Source organism: Lithobates pipiens, unplaced genomic scaffold (assembly GCF_037356315.1).
Source record: "Lithobates pipiens isolate NorthernLeopardFrog02 unplaced genomic scaffold, aLitPip1_a1.2 Scaffold_19, whole genome shotgun sequence".
In the NCBI taxonomy this organism is placed as follows: domain Eukaryota; kingdom Metazoa; phylum Chordata; class Amphibia; order Anura; family Ranidae; genus Lithobates; species Lithobates pipiens.
Genome location: NW_027507764.1, coordinates 518,079,792 through 518,100,894, shown reverse-complemented (window position 1 = coordinate 518,100,894; position 21,103 = coordinate 518,079,792). Strand labels below are relative to the sequence as shown.

Below are 21,103 nucleotides of genomic sequence, written 5' to 3'. Positions count from 1 at the left end.
CTTAGGTAGTCCAAAACACAGCCAAATGGGCTGACAAATAGAAGTACCAACTAGATAATGGTGCTGAAACCGGGAAAAATAAAAAAATGTCTATGGAGGCTGTGATATTCCTTATTCTGAAAGCCCTAAAACCCAATTATCGAATCTGAGGGATAAAAACACCAATAAAATTTTAGTAATAAACATTAAATTTTTCCTCCTAGACACAAAATAAACCAATGGTTATACAGATCCTTCTCAAAAAATTAGCATATTGTGATAAAGTTCATTATTTTCTGTAATGTACTGATAAACATTAGACTTTCATATATTTTAGATTCATTACACACAACTGAAGTAGTTCAAGCCTTTTCTTGTTTTAATATTGATGATTTTGGCATATAGCTCCTGAAAACCCAAAAATCCTATCTCAAAAAATTAGCATATTTCATCCGACCAATAAAAGAAAAGTGTTTTTAAAACAAAAAAAGTCAACCTTCAAATAATTATGTTCAGTTATGCACTCAATACTTGGTCGGGAATCCTTTTGCAGAAATGACTGCTTCAATGCGGCGTGGCATGGAGGCAACCAGCCTGTGGCACTGCTGAGGTGTTATGGAGGCCCAGGATGCTTCGATAGCGGCCTTAAGCTCATCCAGAGTGATGGGTCTTGCATCTCTCAACTTTCTCTTCCCAATATCCCACAGATTCTCTATGGGGTTCAGGTCAGGAGAGTTGGCAGGCCAATTGAGCACAGTAATACCATGGTCAGTAAACCATTTACCAGTGGTTTTGGCACTGTGAGCAGGTGCCAGGTCGTGCTGAAAAATGAAATCTTCATCTCCATAAAGCTTTTCAGCAGATGGAAGCATGAAGTGCTCCAAAATCTCCTGATAGCTAGCTGCATTGACCCTGCCCTTGATAAAACACAGAGGACCAACACCAGCAGCTGACATGGCACCCCAGACCATCACTGACTGTGGGTACTTGACACTGGACCTCAGGCATTTTGGCATTTCCCTCTCCCCAGTCTTCCTCCAGACTCTGGCACCTTGATTTCTAAATGACATGCAAAATTTGCTTTTATCCGAAAAAAGTACTTTGGACCACTGAGCAACAGTCCAGTGCTGCTTCTCTGTAGCCCAGGTCAGGCGCTTCTGCCGCTGTTTCTGATTCAAAAGTGGCTTGACCCGGGGAATGCGGCACCTGTAGCCCATTTCCTGCACACGCCTGTTCACGGTGGCTCTGGATGTTTCTACTCCAGACTCAGTCCACTGCTTCCGCAGGTCCTCCAAGGTCTGGAATCGGTCCTTCTCCACAATCTTCTTCAGGGTCCGGTCACCTCTTCTCGTTGTGCAGCGTTTTCTGCCACACTTTTTCCTTCCCACAGACTTCCCACTGAGATGCCTTGATACAGCACTCTGGGAACAGCCTATTCGTTCAGAAATTTCTTTCTGTGTCTTACCCTCTTGCTTGAGGGTGTCAATGATGGCCTTCTGGACAGCAGTCAGGTCGGCAGTCTTACCCATGATTGCGGTTTTGAGTAATGAACCAGGCTGGGAGTTTTTAAAAGCCTCAGGAATCTTTTGCAGGTGTTTAGAGTTAATTAGTTGATTCAGATGATTAGGTTAACCACTTTCAGACCGGACCATTTTGCTGGTCAATGACCAGAGGTCTTTTTACAATTTGGCACTTTTTTTTTTTTACACAAAGTTGTCACTAAATGATATATTGCTCACACATGCCATGGTTATATGTGGAATTGTACCCCAATGATGCTTCTCCTGAGTACGGGGATACCACATGTGGTCGACTTTTTGGAAGCCTAGCCGCGTACGGGGCCCCGAAAGCCAAGCACCGCCTTCAGGATTTCTAAGGGCATACATTTGTAATTTCACTCCTCACTACCTATCACAGTTTTGAAGGCCATAAAATGCCAAGATGGCAGAAAACCCCTACAAATGACCCCATTTTAGAAAGTAGACACCCCAAGCTATTTGCTGAGAGGCATGTTGAGTCCATGGAATATTTTATATTTGGCACAAGTTGCGGGAAAATTACAAACTTTTATTTATTTTTTATTTTTTTTACACAAAGTTGTCACTAAATGATATATTGCTCACACATGCCATGGTTATATGTGGAATTGTACCCCAAAATACATTCTGATGCTTCTCCTGAGTACGGGGATACCACATGTGGTCGACTTTTTGGAAGCCTAGCCGCGTACGGGGCCCCGAAAGCCAAGCACCGCCTTCAGGATTTCTAAGGGCATACATTTGTAATTTCACTCCTCACTACCTATCACAGTTTTGAAGGCCATAAAATGCCAAGATGGCACAAAACCCCCACAAATGACCCCATTTTAGAAAGTAGACACCCCAAGCTATTTGCTGAGAGGCATGTTGAGTCCATGGAATATTTTATATTTGGCACAAGTTGCGGGAAAATTACAAACTTTTATTTATTTTTATTTTTTTTCACAAAGTTGTCACTAAATGATATATTGCTCACACATGCTATTGGCATATGTGAAATGACACCCCAAAATAAGTTCTGCTGCTTCTCCTGAGTACGGGCATACCACATATGTGGGACTTTTTGGGAGCCTAGCCGCGTACGGGGCCCCGAAAACCAAGCACCGCCTTCAGGCTTTCTAAGGGCGTAAATGTTTGACTTCACTCCTCACTACCTATTACAGTTTTGAAGGCCATAAAATGCCAAGATGGCACAAACCCCCCCCCCCCCAAATGACCCCATTTTGGAAAGTAGACACCCCTAAATTTAGGGGTACACTAGTGAGACTCACAGGTAAAAAAGCACCTAGGCTGTCAGCGACTGTATCAAAACGCTACAAGAAAAACTGTTAGCGATCGCAGGGATCAGGCCTGACTCTGCAAACGCTGCAGTTATGTGTGTTGTGTTTTGTAAGTGACAGTGATCGATCGATACTGCACTTGGGTGGGCTGGGCTGGGCTTGGCGGAGGGGCTAAACGCAGGTGCTAGCAGGTATCTGGGCTGATCCCGCTAACAATGCGTTTTGGGAAACCTAAACTGCTGGCGACGCTAATATAGATCTGATCAGATACTATATTACTAAGGGAGGTGTATGCTTTGTGCGTGGGTGTTAGCGGTACTGGCACTAACTTGACGCTGCCTGGGGCGACGCAGACCTTATCTGACCCTCAAACTTATATCACCCGCCGGGTGATCAGGGGGTTAAACCTTTATTAGGTAATAAATGGCGGGTGCCCTGAAACTATAAAAAAATAACTAACCAACCAGCGTCACCTGTAACAGTTATATGGTGATCACTGGTGAAAGGGTTAACTAGGGGGCAATCAGGGGGCTTTATGCGGTAGTATATGGGGGTCCCTGGCGCTATAAAAAGCTGCGGCGAACCTAAATACCTACCTGCCTAACTAGCGTCACCTGTGACACTAATACAGCGATCAGAAAAACGATCGCTTATTAGGCTGGGTTCACATTGGAGCGATGCGGGAACGCCACAAATCCGCGGCGGGTTCCGGCATCGCATGCCTCCCGGCGGCAGTTCACACTGCCCTATGCGAACTGCTGGGAGTATCAGTGAAATGTTAATGACACCCCCAGATCAGTTCGCATATCGCAGTGCGATCTGCAAACTCGGATCGCATGGTGTGAACACCCATGCGATCCGATTCTGCTGCGGACCAAAAAAAGGGTCCCGTGCGAGTTTGCGGCGGGTGCGGCGGGTGCGACGCGAATTCAGCCATACTATCTGTATGGCTGAACTCGAATCGCACAGAGATCGGATGTGATTTGCACTGCAGTGCGGTGCGAATCACATCCGTTCTCATAAACCACTGCAATGTGAACCCAGCCTTAGTGACACTGGCGACGGGGGGTGATCACGGGGTTAAACCTTTATTGGGGGGGTTAGGGGGGGTACCTTAGAACTAAAGGGGGCTAACCCTAACTGCCCTAACAGTTATTACAGTCACAAATGACACCAATGCAAAAAAAAAATGCAATTGGTGTCACTGTGACTGGGGGGGCAGGGGTGATTGGGGGGGTGATCGGGGGGTGAAGGGGGGGTGAGAGTGTGCCTGGCATGTTCTACTGTGTAGTGTCGTGTTGGTGCAACTCACCGATCCTCTCTGCTCGGTGCCGGAACGAAAAATACCGACACGGAGGAGAGATTACATCACTTCCTCTGCCTGTGTTTACATTACAGGAGAGGAAGTGATGTCATGCTTCACTTCCATTCGTCAGGAGCGATCGCGAGGGGGTGGCCATGAATGAATGGCCGCCCCCTCATCCCGGATCGCTCCTGAACGGATACCGACCACCGCTGGCACCGGGGGGGGGCCCGATCGGGCCCCCCACCCGCGGGAAGGCAGGGACGTACAGGTACGCCCATATGCCTGCCCGTGCCATTCTGTCGACGTACATCGTCGTACGGCGGTCGGCAAGTGGTTAATAGCTTGTTTAGAGAACCTTTTCATGATATGCTAATTTTTGGAGATAGGAATTTTGGGTTTTCATGAGCTGTATGCCAAAATCATCAATATTAAAACAAGAAAAGGCTTGAACTACTTCAGTTGTGTGTAATGAATCTAAAATATATGAAAGTCTAATGTTTATCAGTACATTACAGAAAATAATGAACTTTATCACAATATGCTAATTTTTTGAGAAGGACCTGTATACCTGTAACCAGACATTAGCATATGAAACAAATATACATTACGTTACATAAACAGTGCACTTTTTAAAATACCAAAAATCATTGAGCTCAACTTATTATTAATATGTATTACTTAATACATATACCACGTGGATTTTTGTTTTATGGTATACCAATAATTCCCCAAAAAATAAAAATAAATGTATTCACCATGGTGAGAAAAAAATTTGCAAATCGTAATAAATCTTTTAGCGGTACCATTTATCAACAAATTATAATACCTCACCACAAACCTCTCGCAGAACTGTCTTCTCTGGAAAACAAACACAATTTAGTAAATGCACATTTCAATTCAGTATTACGGATAATAATTATCTTGGCTCAGGTAATTTGCATGTCAAAACTGTTTGCTTTACACTCTCACTGACTTGGTCAGAAAGAAGGGGGGTCATTTGGGTGGGCTGTCAGCAGCTGAGACAACAGACATCACACAACACAACATATATTTCATATTACACACACACACACACACACACACACACACACACACACAATTAGTTAGGTCAAAGATGACCTCTAGACATCGCACATATCCAGGACCGTTTTTAAGGCAGGGCAAAAGGGGCAGCTGCCCTGGGCCCTGTCATTGTTGTGGGGCCCAAAGCAGCTGCTTCATACTTGCCAACTATCCTGGTTTAAATTCCCTCGCCCCTTGAGGGTTTAGTCCTGTGCTGTGTTCCAATATCTCACTTTGAAGTGCTGCTACTAATGCTGTCCAGCTCTGCCCTATTGTTGTGTACAGATGACTCCCCTGCAGACCCTGTGTTTACATGTAAATTACTGGCATTCATATGTAAATAGAGGTGGCCGGCAGCATTGATATGTATATCATGCCCCCTGAGGTCATATGCACAGTAATCTCTAACAACCAATCAACAAGCAGAAATCATGTGCTGTAACCTCTAGCAACTAACCAGTGAGCTGTAATGTGTTCTGTAACCTCTAGCAACCAGTCAGTGAGCGGTAATGATACACTGTAACCTCTGGCAACCAATCGCAATAGCTTCCTGATCTGATTCGGTAAACTGGTTTTGAGTCTAGCTGCTATTTATTGTATGTATCAGAGCAGGTGGAGAGTGAAACTGCATGGGGGGGCCCCCAAGAAAAGTTTTGCCCAGGGTCCAATCAATATTAAAGACGGCCCTGCACATATCAGCAGGTCATCTATAATAAGCTTCTTCTTAAACCCATAACCTCTGTTTGGTAAGGTTGAAATTCTTTCAGAAACCCATCCCATTTCATTAGCCCTTTCTCTGATGAACATCCTCCTGTAATCTTTTGTTTTCTAGTACTAATTGCTGGTGGATAGCCTCCGAATTTGACATAGAAGCTTCTAAACTACTGATGTTACCTTTGGTCATTTCTAGCTCTTCTTTTATGAATGTAATTTGCACTTTTACATGTTCATACTGTTTTGCTAACCACCTGGCCACAAAGATTAGTGGCATTTTTCCTGCGCGCTTACTTACAGCTTCTTTCAGTGAAATTTAATTTCACATCCTCTACCTGTTTGAGGGACAGAAAGTGTCCCTTCTGCCTGGAGACTTTCCTCCCTTAATGCCAGCATGGCCATTTCCTCTCCATATTGTGATGGTCTACTGTATTCTGGAGCTCTACACTCCTTGTAGTGACCGGGTCTGTGGTAGTTGAAACAAACCGGTCTCCCTCTTGGTTTCTGTCCAAGATCTGCACTGTTCAACTGATCAGTGACAAGGCAGATCTTCTGAGGTTTTTGTGACTCCCAATCTGCTATATTCCTTTCAATAGCAGTTGCAAGTGACAACAAAGAGGAGAGGGGTTTATCTCTCCAGTCTGGATTTGCAGTCATCAGTTTTTCCTGGATGTTTCCTCTTAACCCAGTAATGAAGCTATGTATCAATACGGGTGATAGGGCACTGTTAGTAATGTCCCCACCAGCTGATTCCACGGCTTGCTTAAAGTGATTGTAGTATGTCATACAATCTTCCTTTGGACTTTGGATCACTCCTGACACCTTGGTTCAAGACTGGGGAGGATAGACTGTTTTAATCAACTGTGCCAATTGCTTATTGAGTATATCTCCTTGATGGCTGGAGTCAACATACAGGGTCCGAGGAATATTAGTTTTACTAAGGATTTCATCAAAGTCCCCCTCTCCACAAACCCTTTTCATTATTTGAAGCATATCACTCCAGTTTGCATTGTAGCTTGCCTGGATGTCCAGCAGCTCTTTACCAAATTTAATAGGATCTGTCCTTGGATGGGGGATAACACTCAGAAATCCCTTCATCTCAAAGGAAGTCAATGGCACGTGATGTGTCTTCTTTCCCGTGGATCTCCCACTGTTGTCATAAACCACCTGTTCTCTTACAGGATAGACAGATATGTCATCTGAAAAAGATATCAGTTGTGGATTGGTCTTTTGGGATTCTGTCACAGAATCTCAATAAGACTGGGGAATATTGTTGCTGCCAGGTGGGGGCACTTTATCCAACTGCAAAGTGCCCTGAAAGGTGGCATTAACTGTTCCATGATACACAGGTCCTTGCTGTGGGGTGCTAGTTACTTGGGGGTATAAAGGTACATAGGCCGTGTACTCTGCAGCAGAACAACCTATATTGCTTACAGCAGCAGAATTGCTAGCTGACTGCCGTTTAGGGGAGAATGCTGGCTCGCAGCCAGTAAATGCGGGGGGGGGTTACTATATCCAGGAGGTTCTTCCGTCAGATTGGAAAAAAAGTATCCCTTTTGATGGTATATGGTCTCTGGAACTGGGGAGGCTTCTCCCCCTTGATTCCAGCATTGCCTTGTGGTTCAATGTTTCACACGAAGAGTTGTTCTGTGATTCATTGGGGGTTTTAAATGGGGTGTTAAACTTGCCAGCCAGTTGTGGCTTTCCCTTTCCTTTCCTTATATCTGCTGATAGATACCATTCCTATCAGCTTCTAAATACCTCGCCAACAAGGAACGGGCAATTGTATAAGGCCCCACTCCCGACGATTTCTCATCGTCCCCTTGTTCATCACTGTCACTACACTGGAGAGTGGCTGTCCCTGCTTATCCCTACTTCGCAGAATCATTTGGTGCATTTTCTCCTTAACTCCCACCGTAAAAATATTCACATCATCAGTTCTATGCATGGATTCTACCATCCATGCGCTCCACGCATCTCTTTCATTTGTCATTAGTCCGTGTCATTTGTCCATGTCATCTTCCCGCGGTGATTGTACCACAGGACTTCCCAAGCTTTTGGCTTAAAAGTACCTCTTTTGGAATATTTCTTGCCAGTCCTCTGATCCCAATCTTGCATATATTTCACAACCCAAGGCCCATATTTATATATCATCTCTTCCTTCGGGGTCTAGTGGTAGGGTTCCCCACGGTTAGACGCCTTCTTTCAAGCGATTCGATTACCCATCCTTTTCAGACACTGGACCTTGATTCCCCCAACCTTTTTACAGGTTGTCTTTACCCCAGAGGTAGCTACTCTCTGGCCAAGAATTGGGTTGACAGGTACCACCCCTGTCACCGTTGCTGCTTTTTTTCACTACTTATCAGAACAGTTTTTCTTTTCGGGGTCTGCGTACAGAGAACCCGGCGCTTTACTTTTGGAGCGGTTATTGTTTGCGCCTTTATCACTATAACCGGCCCCGCCTCTCCAATTATTGTACGTGGCCTGTGCGGGCTGCTAGCGTACTACTCCGAATGTTCCCTGTTCTGACTATAGTCCTTCAAAAAAATTAGCCTGGTGATTTTCCAAACTATAATAGTTCAATCTTCCCGTGGATTTTCTAAAGTATTCCAAAAGAAATGCTTAACAAAAGGTTATTACTTCTATTATCTCAAGAATGTTTAGCACAAACTTGGATAAACATGAGCTTATGCGTAGAGATGGACGAACTTCTGACGGGATGTTTCGCGTACGCGGCCAAAAGTTTGCGGAGGGCCCCATTGACTTCAATGGCAGGCGAACTTTAAAAACCTCCAGGTCATATTTTCAGCCACAAAATACTTACTAGCTGTGCACACATAGTCCCACCACATGGCCACTGACATAACACATGTATGAAGTGAATCTGGGATCGACAACTACAAGCATTCTTTATTTATCTGTGAAATTTTGACAATTCAGGACTCAGGAGCGCACAAAAGCAATGGAGGAGAGGAAAGGTCAGGGTAGGCTATGAAGAGGGTGCAGGAGATGATCACCAGCACCGTGATATAGAGCACTGACACCAGCACAGTGATAGAGTGCACTGACACCAGCACCGTAATATAGAGCACTGACACCAGCACCATGATATAGAGCACTGACACCAGCACCGTGATAGAGTGCACTGACACCAGCACCGTGATATAGAGCATTGACACCAGCACCATGATATAGAGCACTGACACCAGCACCATGATTTAGAGCACTGACACCAACACCGTGACAATAGAGCACTGACACCAGCACCGTGATATAGAGCACTGACACCAGCACCGTGATATAGAGCTATGACACCAGTACCGTGATATAGAGCAATGACATCAGCACCGTGATAGAGTGCACTGACACCAGCACCGTGAGAGCACTGACACCAGCACCGTGATATAGAGCACTGACACCAGCACTGTGATAGAGTGCATTGACACCAGCACTGTGATAAAGTGCATTGACACCAGCACCGTGATAGAGTGCATTGACACCAGCACCGTGATAGAGTGCATTGACACCAGCACCGTGATAGAGTGCACTGACACCAGCACCGTGAGAGCACTGACACTAGCACCATGATATAGAGCACTGACACCAGCACCGTGATATAGAGCACTGAGACCAGCACCGTGATAGAGTGCACTGACACCAGCACCGTGATAGAGTGCACTGACACCAGCATCGTGATAGAGTGCACTGACACCAGCACCGTGATATAAAGCACTGACACCAGCACCGTGATATAGAGCACTGACACCAGCACTGTGATAGAGTGCACGAATACCAGCACCGTGATATAGAGCACTGACACCAGCACCGTGATATAGAGCACTGACACCAGTACCGTGATATAGAGCACTGACACCAGTACCGTGATAGAGAGCTCTGACACCAGTACCGTGATAGAGAGCACTGACACCAGCACCGTGATAGAGTGCAATGACACCAGCACTGTGATAGAGTGCACTGACACCAGCACCGTGATATAGAACACTGACACCAGCACCGTGATAGAGCGCACTGACACCAGCACCGTGTTATAGAGCACTGACACCAGCACCGTGGTATAGATCACTGACACTAGCATCGTGATAGAGTGCACTGACACCATCTCCGTGAGAGCACTGACACCAGCACCGTGATATAAAGCACTGACACCAGCACCGTGATATAGAGCACTGACACCAGCACCGTGATAGAGTGCACTAATACCAGCACCATGATATAGAGCACTGACACCAGCACCGTGATATAGAGCACTGACAGCAGTACCGTGATAGAGAGCACTGACACCAGTACCATGATAGAGTGCACTGACACCAGCACCGTGATAGAGTGCACTGACACCAGCACCGTGATAGAGTGCACTGACACCAGCATCGTGATAGAGTGCACTGACACCAGCACCGTGATATAAAGCACTGACACCAGCACCGTGATATAGAGCACTGACACCAGCACTGTGATAGAGTGCACGAATACCAGCACCGTGATATAGAGCACTGACACCAGCACCGTGATATAGAGCACTGACACCAGTACCGTGATATAGAGCACTGACACCAGTACCGTGATAGAGAGCTCTGACACCAGTACCGTGATAGAGAGCACTGACACCAGCACCGTGATAGAGTGCAATGACACCAGCACTGTGATAGAGTGCACAGACACCAGCACCGTGATATAGAACACTGACACCAGCACCGTGATAGAGCGCACTGACACCAGCACCGTGTTATAGAGCACTGACACCAGCACCGCGGTATAGATCACTGACACTAGCATCGTGATAGAGTGCACTGACACCAGCTCCGTGAGAGCACTGACACCAGCACCGTGATATAAAGCACTGACACCAGCACCGTGATATAGCGCACTGACACCAGCACCGTGATAGAGTGCACTAATACCAGCACCGTGATATAGAGCACTGACACCAGCACCGTGATATAGAGCACTGACAGCAGTACCGTGATAGAGAGCACTGACACCAGTACCATGATAGAGTGCACTGACACCAGCACCGTGATAGAGTGCACTGACACCAGCACCGTGATAGAGTGCACTGACACCAGCACCGTGATAGAGCGCACTGACACCAGCACCGTGATAGAGCGCACTGACACAAGCACCGTGATAGAGAGCACTGACACCAGCACCGAGATAGAGAGCACTGACACCAGCACCCAGATAGAGAGTACTGACACCAGCACCGAGATAGAGAGCACTGACACCAGCACCAAGATAGAGAGCACTGACACCAGCACCGAGATAGAGAGCACTGACAGCAGCACTGATACCAGCAACTCGCTGCTGGGCCCCAAAAATATGACACGCTCAACCTCTTCAAACAGGAGGGTACGTGCATATATAGTACGGTGTGCTTTTTTTGTACAAGGAAGTGAGCCAAAGGTAGAAAAAGGGTCTGTGTGCTCGATTAAATAAATCGTTTATAGACATATACATGGTCTACTGGTCACATGTGTTGAATTCCTCCGAAATCCATGCCTCATTCATTTTTATAAATGTGAGGTAGTCAACACTGTTGTGAGCTAGGCAAGTGCGCTTATCGGTCACGATCCCCCCTGCTGCGCTGAACGTCCTTTCAGACAGGACACTGGATGAGAGGCAAGCCAACAGTTCCATTGCAAATTGGGCAAGCTCTGCCCACAGGTAAAGCCTGCCCACCCAGTAGTCCAGGGGTTCCTCACTCTTCAGAGCGCCCACATCGGCCGTTAACCCGATGTATTCGGACACCTGTCGGTATAGGCGATCCCTGATGCTGGATCCGAATGAGACCTGTCGATGGGTCGGCTGATAGAATGGCCTCATATCAGAAGTCACCAACACATCTTCAAACCGGCCTCTTCTTGCTTGGCGCTGTTGGATTGGTACCCGCAACTCTTTCTCTGGGATTGGGAATTCCTCCTCTGCCAGCGCATGCAAAAGCAGAATGCAGCATTTCTGGAAGCGAGGCCTGGAAGTGCTCCATTCTGACAGCCCTCTGTGACAGTGGTAACATTTCCGCCATTTTGTGATTGTATCGGGGGTCTAAGTACGTTGCCACCCAGTACTGGTCCTTGACCCTTATGCTTTTTATACGGGGGTCCGTGTTAAAACACTGGAGCACGAAGGCCCCCATTTGCACTAAACTGGAAGCGGTGTGGTGGCCTGGTTCCTGCTCATCATCCAGGATAATGTCGTCCTCCTCATTCTCCTCTCCCCATCCACGCACAACAACAGGGATCCCAGAAAGGTTTAAAGCATGCTCTTCTTGCTCCTCCTCATCCGCCCCGACACCATCCTCCTCTGACTTTTCAGACTCCTGTTGTTGACTTGTCTCAGATAGAGTAGCCCCCCCTGGGAATTCATCCAGCATTGCGACTTCCTCATCTTCCCACTCCTTCCCGCTTCTGCTCCTCCATGGCTTGATCAATGACACAACGCAATGCACACTCCATAAAGAAGGCATAAGGTACCATGTCACTGATGGCGCCATGGCTGCGACTGACCAGTTTGATGATCTCATCAAATGGCCGCAGAAGTCTGCATGCATCGCGCATGAGCAGCCACTGGCATGGTGAAAAAAAAACAGCTCCCCAGAACCTGTTCTGCCGCAGAGTTTGTGCAGGTAAACGTTAACTGCACGTTTCTGCTGGAGCAGCCTATCAAGCATATAGAAGGTTGAGTTCCATCGCGCCGGGCAATCGCAAATAAGATGTCTGACTGGCAGATTGTGTCACTAGAGATGGCCGAACAGTTCACCCGGCAGTCGTTTCGCGGCAAATTTCGGCTGTTCGCGGTCCGCCCGAACGGCGGACTATTGCCGCTGTTCGCCAGTGTTTACTGTGTAAAAGAACTTTGACCTATGATGACACATCCATCATGTGGTACAGGACAGCCAATTGAGATATTACAGCACATGGACATTCCCCCAACTTATAAATAGACCCGATCAGGCGGCCATTTTACATTCTTTCATATGTCACTATAGGGAGAGGTTGCTGTGTGGAGCAGGGAGAGATTGCAGTGACCCAAATCGCTAGCTATTAGGTCCACAAAAGTTCTTTTAAGTACTGGTATGGTATAGGTGTTAGGTGTAGTTCAGGATATAGGTTTGAGGCACTGCTATTCAAGTCATTGTTGCTGCAGCCTGTCTTTTGTCAGTGTAGAGAGCGGGACAGGACACTGTGTGCAGCAGGGACAGTCAGTTTAATCATTAGCTGTTACTATTAGGTCCACAAAAGTCCTTTTCAGGACTGGTATGGTAAAGTAGTACAGGATATAGTTTTGAGTGCTATTCATGTTCTTGTTGCAGGAGCCTGTGTTTTGTCAGTTTAAATAGGGACAGGCAGTAAGCTGTGTGTGGCAGTGAGGGACAGTCAGTTTAATCAGTAGCTGTTACTATTAGGTCCACAAAGGTTCTTTTCAGGACTGGTATGGTAATAGGCTTGTACACGTATAATATTCTTTCTTCCAAATATAGAAAGAATATTATACTTGACTGCTGCCCTTCTGCTGCAGTAGTCCTTTATCAGTATAGGGACTGAGGTACAGTCTGCTAATCACAACCTACTAGTTGCACAAAGGTCCTTATAAGGACTGGTAAGGTATAGTGTACTACAGTACATAGGGTTGAGTGAGGTACAGTCTGCTATTCCTTAAGGACTGGTATAGGTGCACAATATATAGGGTTGAGGTGCACTACTGCTGACTGCTGCCCTATTCTGCAGCAGTCCTTTATCAGTATAGGGACTGAGAGTCACAGGGTCATTTAAAAAATGACAGGCAGAGGAAGAGGCAGGCCCTTCCGCAGGGGTGGTAGGGGTAGGGCAGGAGCAACAGGCTTGAGCCAAAGTGGGAAGTTGCAGAAGGTGCGTTCAATTACTTTAAAGGACGCACCAGACTTGGTTGAGTGGCTCACTCAGCCTTACTCTTCTGCACCCTCCTCATCCTCTCAATCTGCACCCTCTTCTTCACTCTCTGCTATGTGCACCCCCAAAGACACTACCACCAACATCACTACCACCACCACATACCTTTCGCTTGAGTCACAGGAATTATTTTCTGATCCATATCAAGACATTTCTGATGCGCAGCCACTCTTGGCATTGGATCAGGAAGAGGAGGTAGCAAGAACCGCCACTCAGAAGTCTAACGACAGTACCCAGATCAGCCCAAGGAGGATGTTGGTCCCCGCTGTTGCTGCCTACTCCGAGATCTCTACTTATAGCGGTGGGGAAGGTGACGTCGATGATGACGTGTCTAGTGATGTCACGTGGGTGCCCACAAGAGAGGAAGAGGAGGGGAGTTCAGAGGGAGATATGGACCAGCAGATAGGGAGGAGAAGCAGGAATAACTTACATTGCACAGGAGGGACAAAGCAGACTGCTAATGTATCAGGAGCGAGTCATCGACCATGTACTGTCACATCTGGCGCTCCCAGCTCCCAGCTCCGCAGTGTGGGCTTTTTTTAACGTGTCCGCTGCTGACAATAGTGTTGCCATCTGCAATCTTTGCAGTCAACGCATTAGTCGCTGTAAGCCCAACACTCACCTAGGGACGACCGCCTTAAGAAGGCACATGAGCAGCCATCACCGAGCCCAGTGGGAGCAACGGAACACACAAAGCCACACTCCAGGCTCTCACCGTCCAGCCTCGTCTTCTACTTCTCCTTCTCTTCACTCCTCACAATTGTCCTCCACTCCACCTTCCATCACGCCAAGCTCACGTTTTTCTGTAAAAAGGCAGGCTTCCGTGGACCTAATGTTTGAGCGTAAAAAAATGATGATGCCGGATAACCCTCTTGCCCAGCGGTTGTTGGCTGGCTTGTCAGAACTGATAGCCCACCAACTACTGCCATATAAACTGGTGGACTCGGAGGCCTTTCGAAAATTTGTGGCCATTGGAACACCACAATGGAAGGTCCCAGGAAGGAAGTATTAATCAGAGAAGGGCATCCCAGAGCTATATGGCCATGTTCAGCGGCAAGTGAATGTATCTCTGGCACACAGTGTCGGTGCCAAGATACATCTGACCACAGACACGTGGTCTAGCAAACACGGGCAGGGAAGGTATATCACTTTTACTGCCCACTGGGTGAACCTTCTGACAGCTGTCAAGCATGTAACCCGTGGCACCCGTGTAGATTTGGTTTTACCGCCACGGATTGCATGCAGGCCTGGCTCTTCTCCTCCTCCTCCTACTCCATCCTCCTCCCTCTCCTCCTCGGCTGACTCCTCCTTTTCTGCTGCTAGCGTCTCTTCCGCTGCACCACCCAAGCTCCCCAGAACCTATTCGACATGTCAGGTGAGACGTTGCCATGCCGTGCTGCGTCTGTTGTGCCTGGAAGCTAAGAGCCACACTGGCCCAGCACTCCTTTCAGCTTTGCGTTCACAGGCAGATCAGTGGCTAACACTGCTCAATTTGACAGTTGGTAAAGTGGTGTGTGACAATGGTGCCAATCTGCTTAGCGCATTGAAACAGGGCAAAATTCCGCACGTGCTATGCATGGCACACGTCTTAAACTTGGTCGTGCAGCGATTCGTTGTCAAATACCCTGGGGTCCAGGACATCTTGCGGCAGGAAAGGAAAATCTCGACCCATTTCAGAGGATCTTACACGACCATGGTTCGCCTTGCTGACATTCAGCGGCGACACAATCTGCCGGTCAGACGTCTTATTTGCGATTGTCCGACGCGATGGAACTCAACCTTCTATATGCTTGATAGGCTGCTCCAGCAGAAACGTGCAGTTAATGTCTACTTGTAGTCAGAGTCTTCAAGCGGGAAATGCAATACTCCTAAGAACCAAGGCCTGAGGTGTGCCTTGGCCTAGCTGGTCAGTATGCCTGAGAAGAGGGCATACCCTGAATGTAAGAATAAGAACAAAATACTATGAGAATGTATGAAACTGGGGAACGGGTGGGTGGGAACCCAGAAATCCTAACAACACTGGCCCTGACAGAGGAGGAGGTTTAAATAGCCCTCTCAGGCTCCTCCTACAAATACAGGCTGGCCTGCGGCCAGCCTTACAACTTGTAGTCAGAGTCTTCAAGCGGGAAATGTGATACTCCTAAGAACCAAGGCCTGAGGTGTGCCTTGGCCTAGCTGGTCAGTATGCCTGAGAAGAGGGCAAAAGACACAAAATTTAGGTGAAGAAGGGAAGGTAATGAACCATCACGGATAAAGGTGTGCTCCCGGACGGCAGCAGTACGTATCCAGCAAGTAACTGGAAAGTGTTCGCAGTGGCAAAAGAACACACCGACTCCTGACTTGGCGATGAGAAGGAACCCCCTATCGAACCTGTGACACTACCCTGAACCCAACTGAACAACCCCTGAAAGATTGAACTGAGCCGGAAGCCCGTGACACCCAGACCCGAGAATGCACTGCTTGTGAAATGAGAGGATACGAGAGGGGAAAGGAACAAGGCCTGGCCCGAGGAAAATCCCTGCAAAAGATGGCGAAATACCCCAATGAACACCAGTGAAATAGCCCAGAGACATACCCCCCCCCCCCAAGAGGGTGAGTGGCAAAAAGACCACTAGCAGGAGTGTGAAAAGCTGGAAACCTGATGGATGTGACGGAGTAAGCGGATAAGGCCCATGCACCATGGCAATAATACTGTCAACCTGGAGAAACCATACCGGACGCAGGACCCAGGTCCCACCGGATACGACCGGGTCATGCTACAGCCTGAACCCAACAGCAGGGACAGAATCCTGAACCAAGGAGGGCCAGACTCCCTCCCGGGGAAATAGTCCCCATGGCATGATACAGACATACCCAAGCCCCCCCTACTTGGAACAAGCTGGGGATCGGAAAAGACGACTGGACTGATATCCCTAAGTGGAACTCCAGGCAATAAGTTCAAACAAGATCAGAGCCAAGAGTGGAATCCAAAGCCATTATGACATCTGCCCAACCTACCCCCCAAGGACCGTCACGGGGAAGTGGCTTAACAAACACCCTGAGAGAGACTACACATCCCTGGGCAGTAACCAGGGCCTCAACACAACAGGACATCAACTGAAGGAAATTTTTTCGACTTCTGACCCAAGGGTGAGCCCAGTGGTGAAAAGACATCAGCACCAATCAACTAGCCCCCAACAACGGCCGGGCTGAAGGAAGTGATAGCAGGCATGGATGATATCGGTATGGATGCCAAGACGGGCCAACCTGAAACACAAACTAGAGAAACGACAGACAACCAGACATAAGAACAACAATACCCCCTGCCTAACTAAGAATGAAATATGAGCAGAAAAGTCAAGACCACTGCGCGTAAAAGAACCTGACGGACGGACCCCCCCACCCACACGTAAGTGGTAAGTAAACCCGAGTAACCTGCAGTGCAGAGACAGGTAATTAACTGAAAACTCAGGGCTAGTGTACCCACAGGCAATGGTGGGTAGTCGTATGGATGTGGTGAATGAACATGCAACGTATGACGTATGGTATACGGGCGAGAAGATTGTGGACAACAATCTAATAAACGAAACCACAGCCCGTATGGATCTATAGACGTGACAGATCCTGACGTGTGAGCCCTAGCTACCTGACCCAGGTACAAAACATGACACAGACACGATGGGACATGACAATCAACAAAGACGAACGACTACCAGAGTATGCCATGAGTGAACAACGCCCCTCTAAGAAATCTGAGACTGAACACCAAGTCTGAAATACTATGACAGGCATGCTGGCAGCAACACAAAGACAGAAAATGCTGAGACAGAAAAACGCTGAGACAGAAAAACGCTGAGACAGAAACACAACATGCCATGATGAAAAACACTATGACAGAAAACGCTGAAACTTAACGCTGATGCCGAAACGTAGTGACAGAACCAGAGGCAAAACGCAATGACAGCAACAACCAAGACTGAAACGCTGAGGCATAAATAAAATGCCAGAAATCCTGGGCCAGAAATGCTATAACAGAAAAACTGAGACAGCGACGCAACAGCAGAATCCTGGACAGAAATGCAAAGACAGAAATCCTGGTTCAGAATGCCATGACAGAAATCCTGGTTCAGAACTCCATGACAGAAATCCTGGTTCAGAACAACATGACAGAAATCCTGGTTCAGAACGCCATGACAGAAATGCTGGTTCAGAACGCTATGACAGCAGTCCAGTGGCAGAACGCTATGACAGCAGTCCAGGGGCAGACAGAAGTCCAGGGGCAGAACGCTATGACAGACATGCCGGGGCAGAACGCTATGACAGGCATCCAGGGGCAGAAACGCTATGCCAGACATGCTGGACAGAACGCTATGACTGAAAAGCTGGACAGACCACTATGACAGTAATGCTGGACAGACCGCCATGACAACAATACTGGACAGACCGCTGACAGGAGATGCTGCACAGAACGCTGTGACGGAAATGCTGCACAGAACGTTGTGACAGAAATGCAGCGCAGAATGCTGTGACGGAAATGCAGCGCAGAACGCTGTGACGGAAATGCCACACAGAACGTTGTGACGGAAATGCCGCACAGAACGCTGTGACGGAAATGCCGCACAGAACACTGTGACGGAAATGCCGCACAGAACGCTGTGATGGAAATGCCACACAGAGCGCTGTGACGGAAATGCTGAACAGAAACGCTAAGCCCCCCCTACTTGCCGTGACAGAAATGCTAGACTGAGTGTTGTGACAGAAATGTCACGTGGAGCTCAGGCGGGGGGGGGGGGAGACCCGCCACAAGGAGCTCAGACGGGTGGGGAGACCCACCACGTGGAGCTCAGGCGGATGGGGAGACCCGCCACGTGGAGCTCAGGCGGGTGGGGGGAGGAGACCCACCACGTGGAGCACAGGCGGATGGGGAGACCCGCCACGTGGAGCTCAGGCGGGTGGGGGGAGGAAACCCACCACGTGGAGCACAGGCGGGGGGAGGCCCACCACGTGGAGCTCAGAAGGCCCACCACATGGAGTTCAGGAAGGGGGGGACCCACCACGTGGAGCTCAGGAGGCCCACCCCGTGGAGCTCAGAAAGGGGGGGACCCACCACGTGGAGCTCAGGAGGCCCACCACGTGGAGCTCAGGAAACTGAGTGTTTGCTGATTTTGTAATCACCGTGCCTACTTTCCGGACGAAAAACGCCTATGTGAGGGGGGGGGAGCCGGTGCGGCCGAATACCTCCCCCTCCCCCCACCAGGAGAATCGGCAGGTACACTGCATATGTGAGGGGGGAGGGGGAGCTGGCACGGCCGATTACCTCCCCCCGCCAGGAGAATCGGCGGGTACACTGCATATGTGAGGGGGGAGGGGGAGCCGGCGCGGCTGATCACCTCCCCCTCCCCCCACGAGGAGAAACGACGGGTGCTCCGTACCTGCGAGGGGAGAAGGGGAGCCGGCGGCGGCCGACTACCTCTCCCTCCCCTCACCAGGAGAAATGGCGGGCAGAGCACAATACGCCTCCAAGGAGTCCGAGGGGTCCCGGCAGGGCGTGCACCTGTCACTGCCGGAGATGTCGCCGCTGTCCCACCTCGTCGGAGCGTCCCAAAACTTGGCCAAGTGGTGCCTGGCTGCCGCGATGTCCAGAGAGCCAGACTACAACGGCAGCTGCCAAGGAGGCAGGTACAAGGACCGGGGCCCCGGGCTGTGTGCACAGCGAGGAGGACGAAGCAGCAGCTGTTCCTGGAGTGACAGTGAGGGGAGGGGACATCGCCACGACACATACACGCCCATGTGTGCCCAAGAGCTGACGATCTAACCCTCGTTCCCTGCTCAACAGCCAAGGGCTCTGACAGCCATGTGGTTGGCGGACTGAGGGCATGCCAGCCACACCGAGGCTGGAAGGAAGGACGGGCAGGCGGACACCACCCCCCCCCCCCAGCTCCCCCTGGCATGAGCGCCGCGGGAAGTGGGGAGGGCTGCACACCAGCCAGAATGAGCAAAGGGGGAGAGTGTGAGGAGGAGGACGCTCCCCAGGAACCCCCCCCATGAAGTTGGAGCATGGGGGCGCAAGGATGGGCAGGGCGGCCCAAGTAGAACCCAGGGATGATGGGGACAGACGAGGAACTGATCCTCCATCAGTCAGGGGGGACATGCTGGAACATGCCGGTGGGGGGGGGCGCGGGGGGAGCTGGAAGTGACGACCATCCTCCCAGAAATCCTAACAACACTGGCCCTGACAGAGGAGGAGGTTTAAATAGCCCTCTCAGGCTCCTTCTACAAATACAGGCTGGCCTGCGGCCAGCCTTACAACCTGTATGAACTCTGCGGCAGAACAGGTTCTGGGGAGCTGGGTTTTTTTTCACCGTGCCAGTGGCTGCTCATGCGCGACGCATGCAGACTTCTGCGGCCATTTGAGGAGATCACCAAACTGGTCAGTCGCAGCCATGGCACCATCAGTGACATGGTACCTTATGCCTTCTTTATGGAGCGTGCATTGCGTCGTGTTATTGATCAAGCTGTGGAGGAGCAGGAGCGGGAAGATAAGGAAGTCGCAATGCTGGATGAATTCCCAGGGGGGGCTACTCTGAGACAAGTGAACAACAGGAGTCTGAAGAGGAGTCAGAGGAGGATGGTGCCGGGGCGGATGAGGAGGAGCAAGAAGAGCATGCTTTAAACCTTTCTGGGATCCCTGTTGTTGTGCGTGGATGGGGAGAGGAGAATGAAGAGGACGACATTATCCTGGATGATGAGCAGGAGCCAGGCCACCACACCGCTTCCAGTTTAGTGCAAATGGGGGCCTTCATGCTCCAGTGTTTTAATAGGGACCCCCGTATAAAAAGCATAAGGGTCAAGGACCAGTACTGGGTGGCAACGTACTTAGACCCCCGGTACAAACACAAAATGGCGGAAATGTTACCGCTGTCACAGAGGGCTGTCAGAATGGAGCACTTCCAGGTCTTGCTTGGAGAAATGCTGCATTCTGCTTTTGCGTGCGCTGGCAGAGGAGCAATTCCCACTCCCAGAGAAGGAGTTGCGGGTACCAATCCAACAGCGCCTGCAAGAAGAGGCCGGTTTGAAGATGTGTTGGTGACTTCTGATATGAGTTCATTCTTTCAGCCAACCCATCGACAGGTGTCATCCGGATCCAGTATCAGGGAACGCCTAGACCGTCAGGTGTACGACTACATCGGGCTAACGGCCGATGTGGACGCTCTGAGGAGTGATGAACCCCTGGACTACTGGGTGGGCAGGCTTGACCTCTGGCCAGAGCTTGCCCAATTCGCAATCGAACTGTTGGCTTGC

The 21,103-nt window shown here is 49.2% G+C and overlaps 1 protein-coding gene across 1 annotated transcript in view; it reads right to left on the bottom strand.

Moving 5' to 3' along the window:
- Window positions 1–21,103, bottom strand: part of LOC143998091 (uncharacterized) — a 53,650-nt gene that overhangs the window by 21,560 nt on the left and 10,987 nt on the right. Inside the window, exons 2-3 of the mRNA XM_077493842.1 lie at window positions 6,900–7,046; window positions 4,907–4,961 (exon numbers count right to left, since the gene is read on the bottom strand). Coding sequence (XP_077349968.1) covers window positions 4,907–4,961; window positions 6,900–7,046 — 202 coding nt within the window. The remainder of the gene's footprint in view (window positions 1–4,906; window positions 4,962–6,899; window positions 7,047–21,103) is intronic.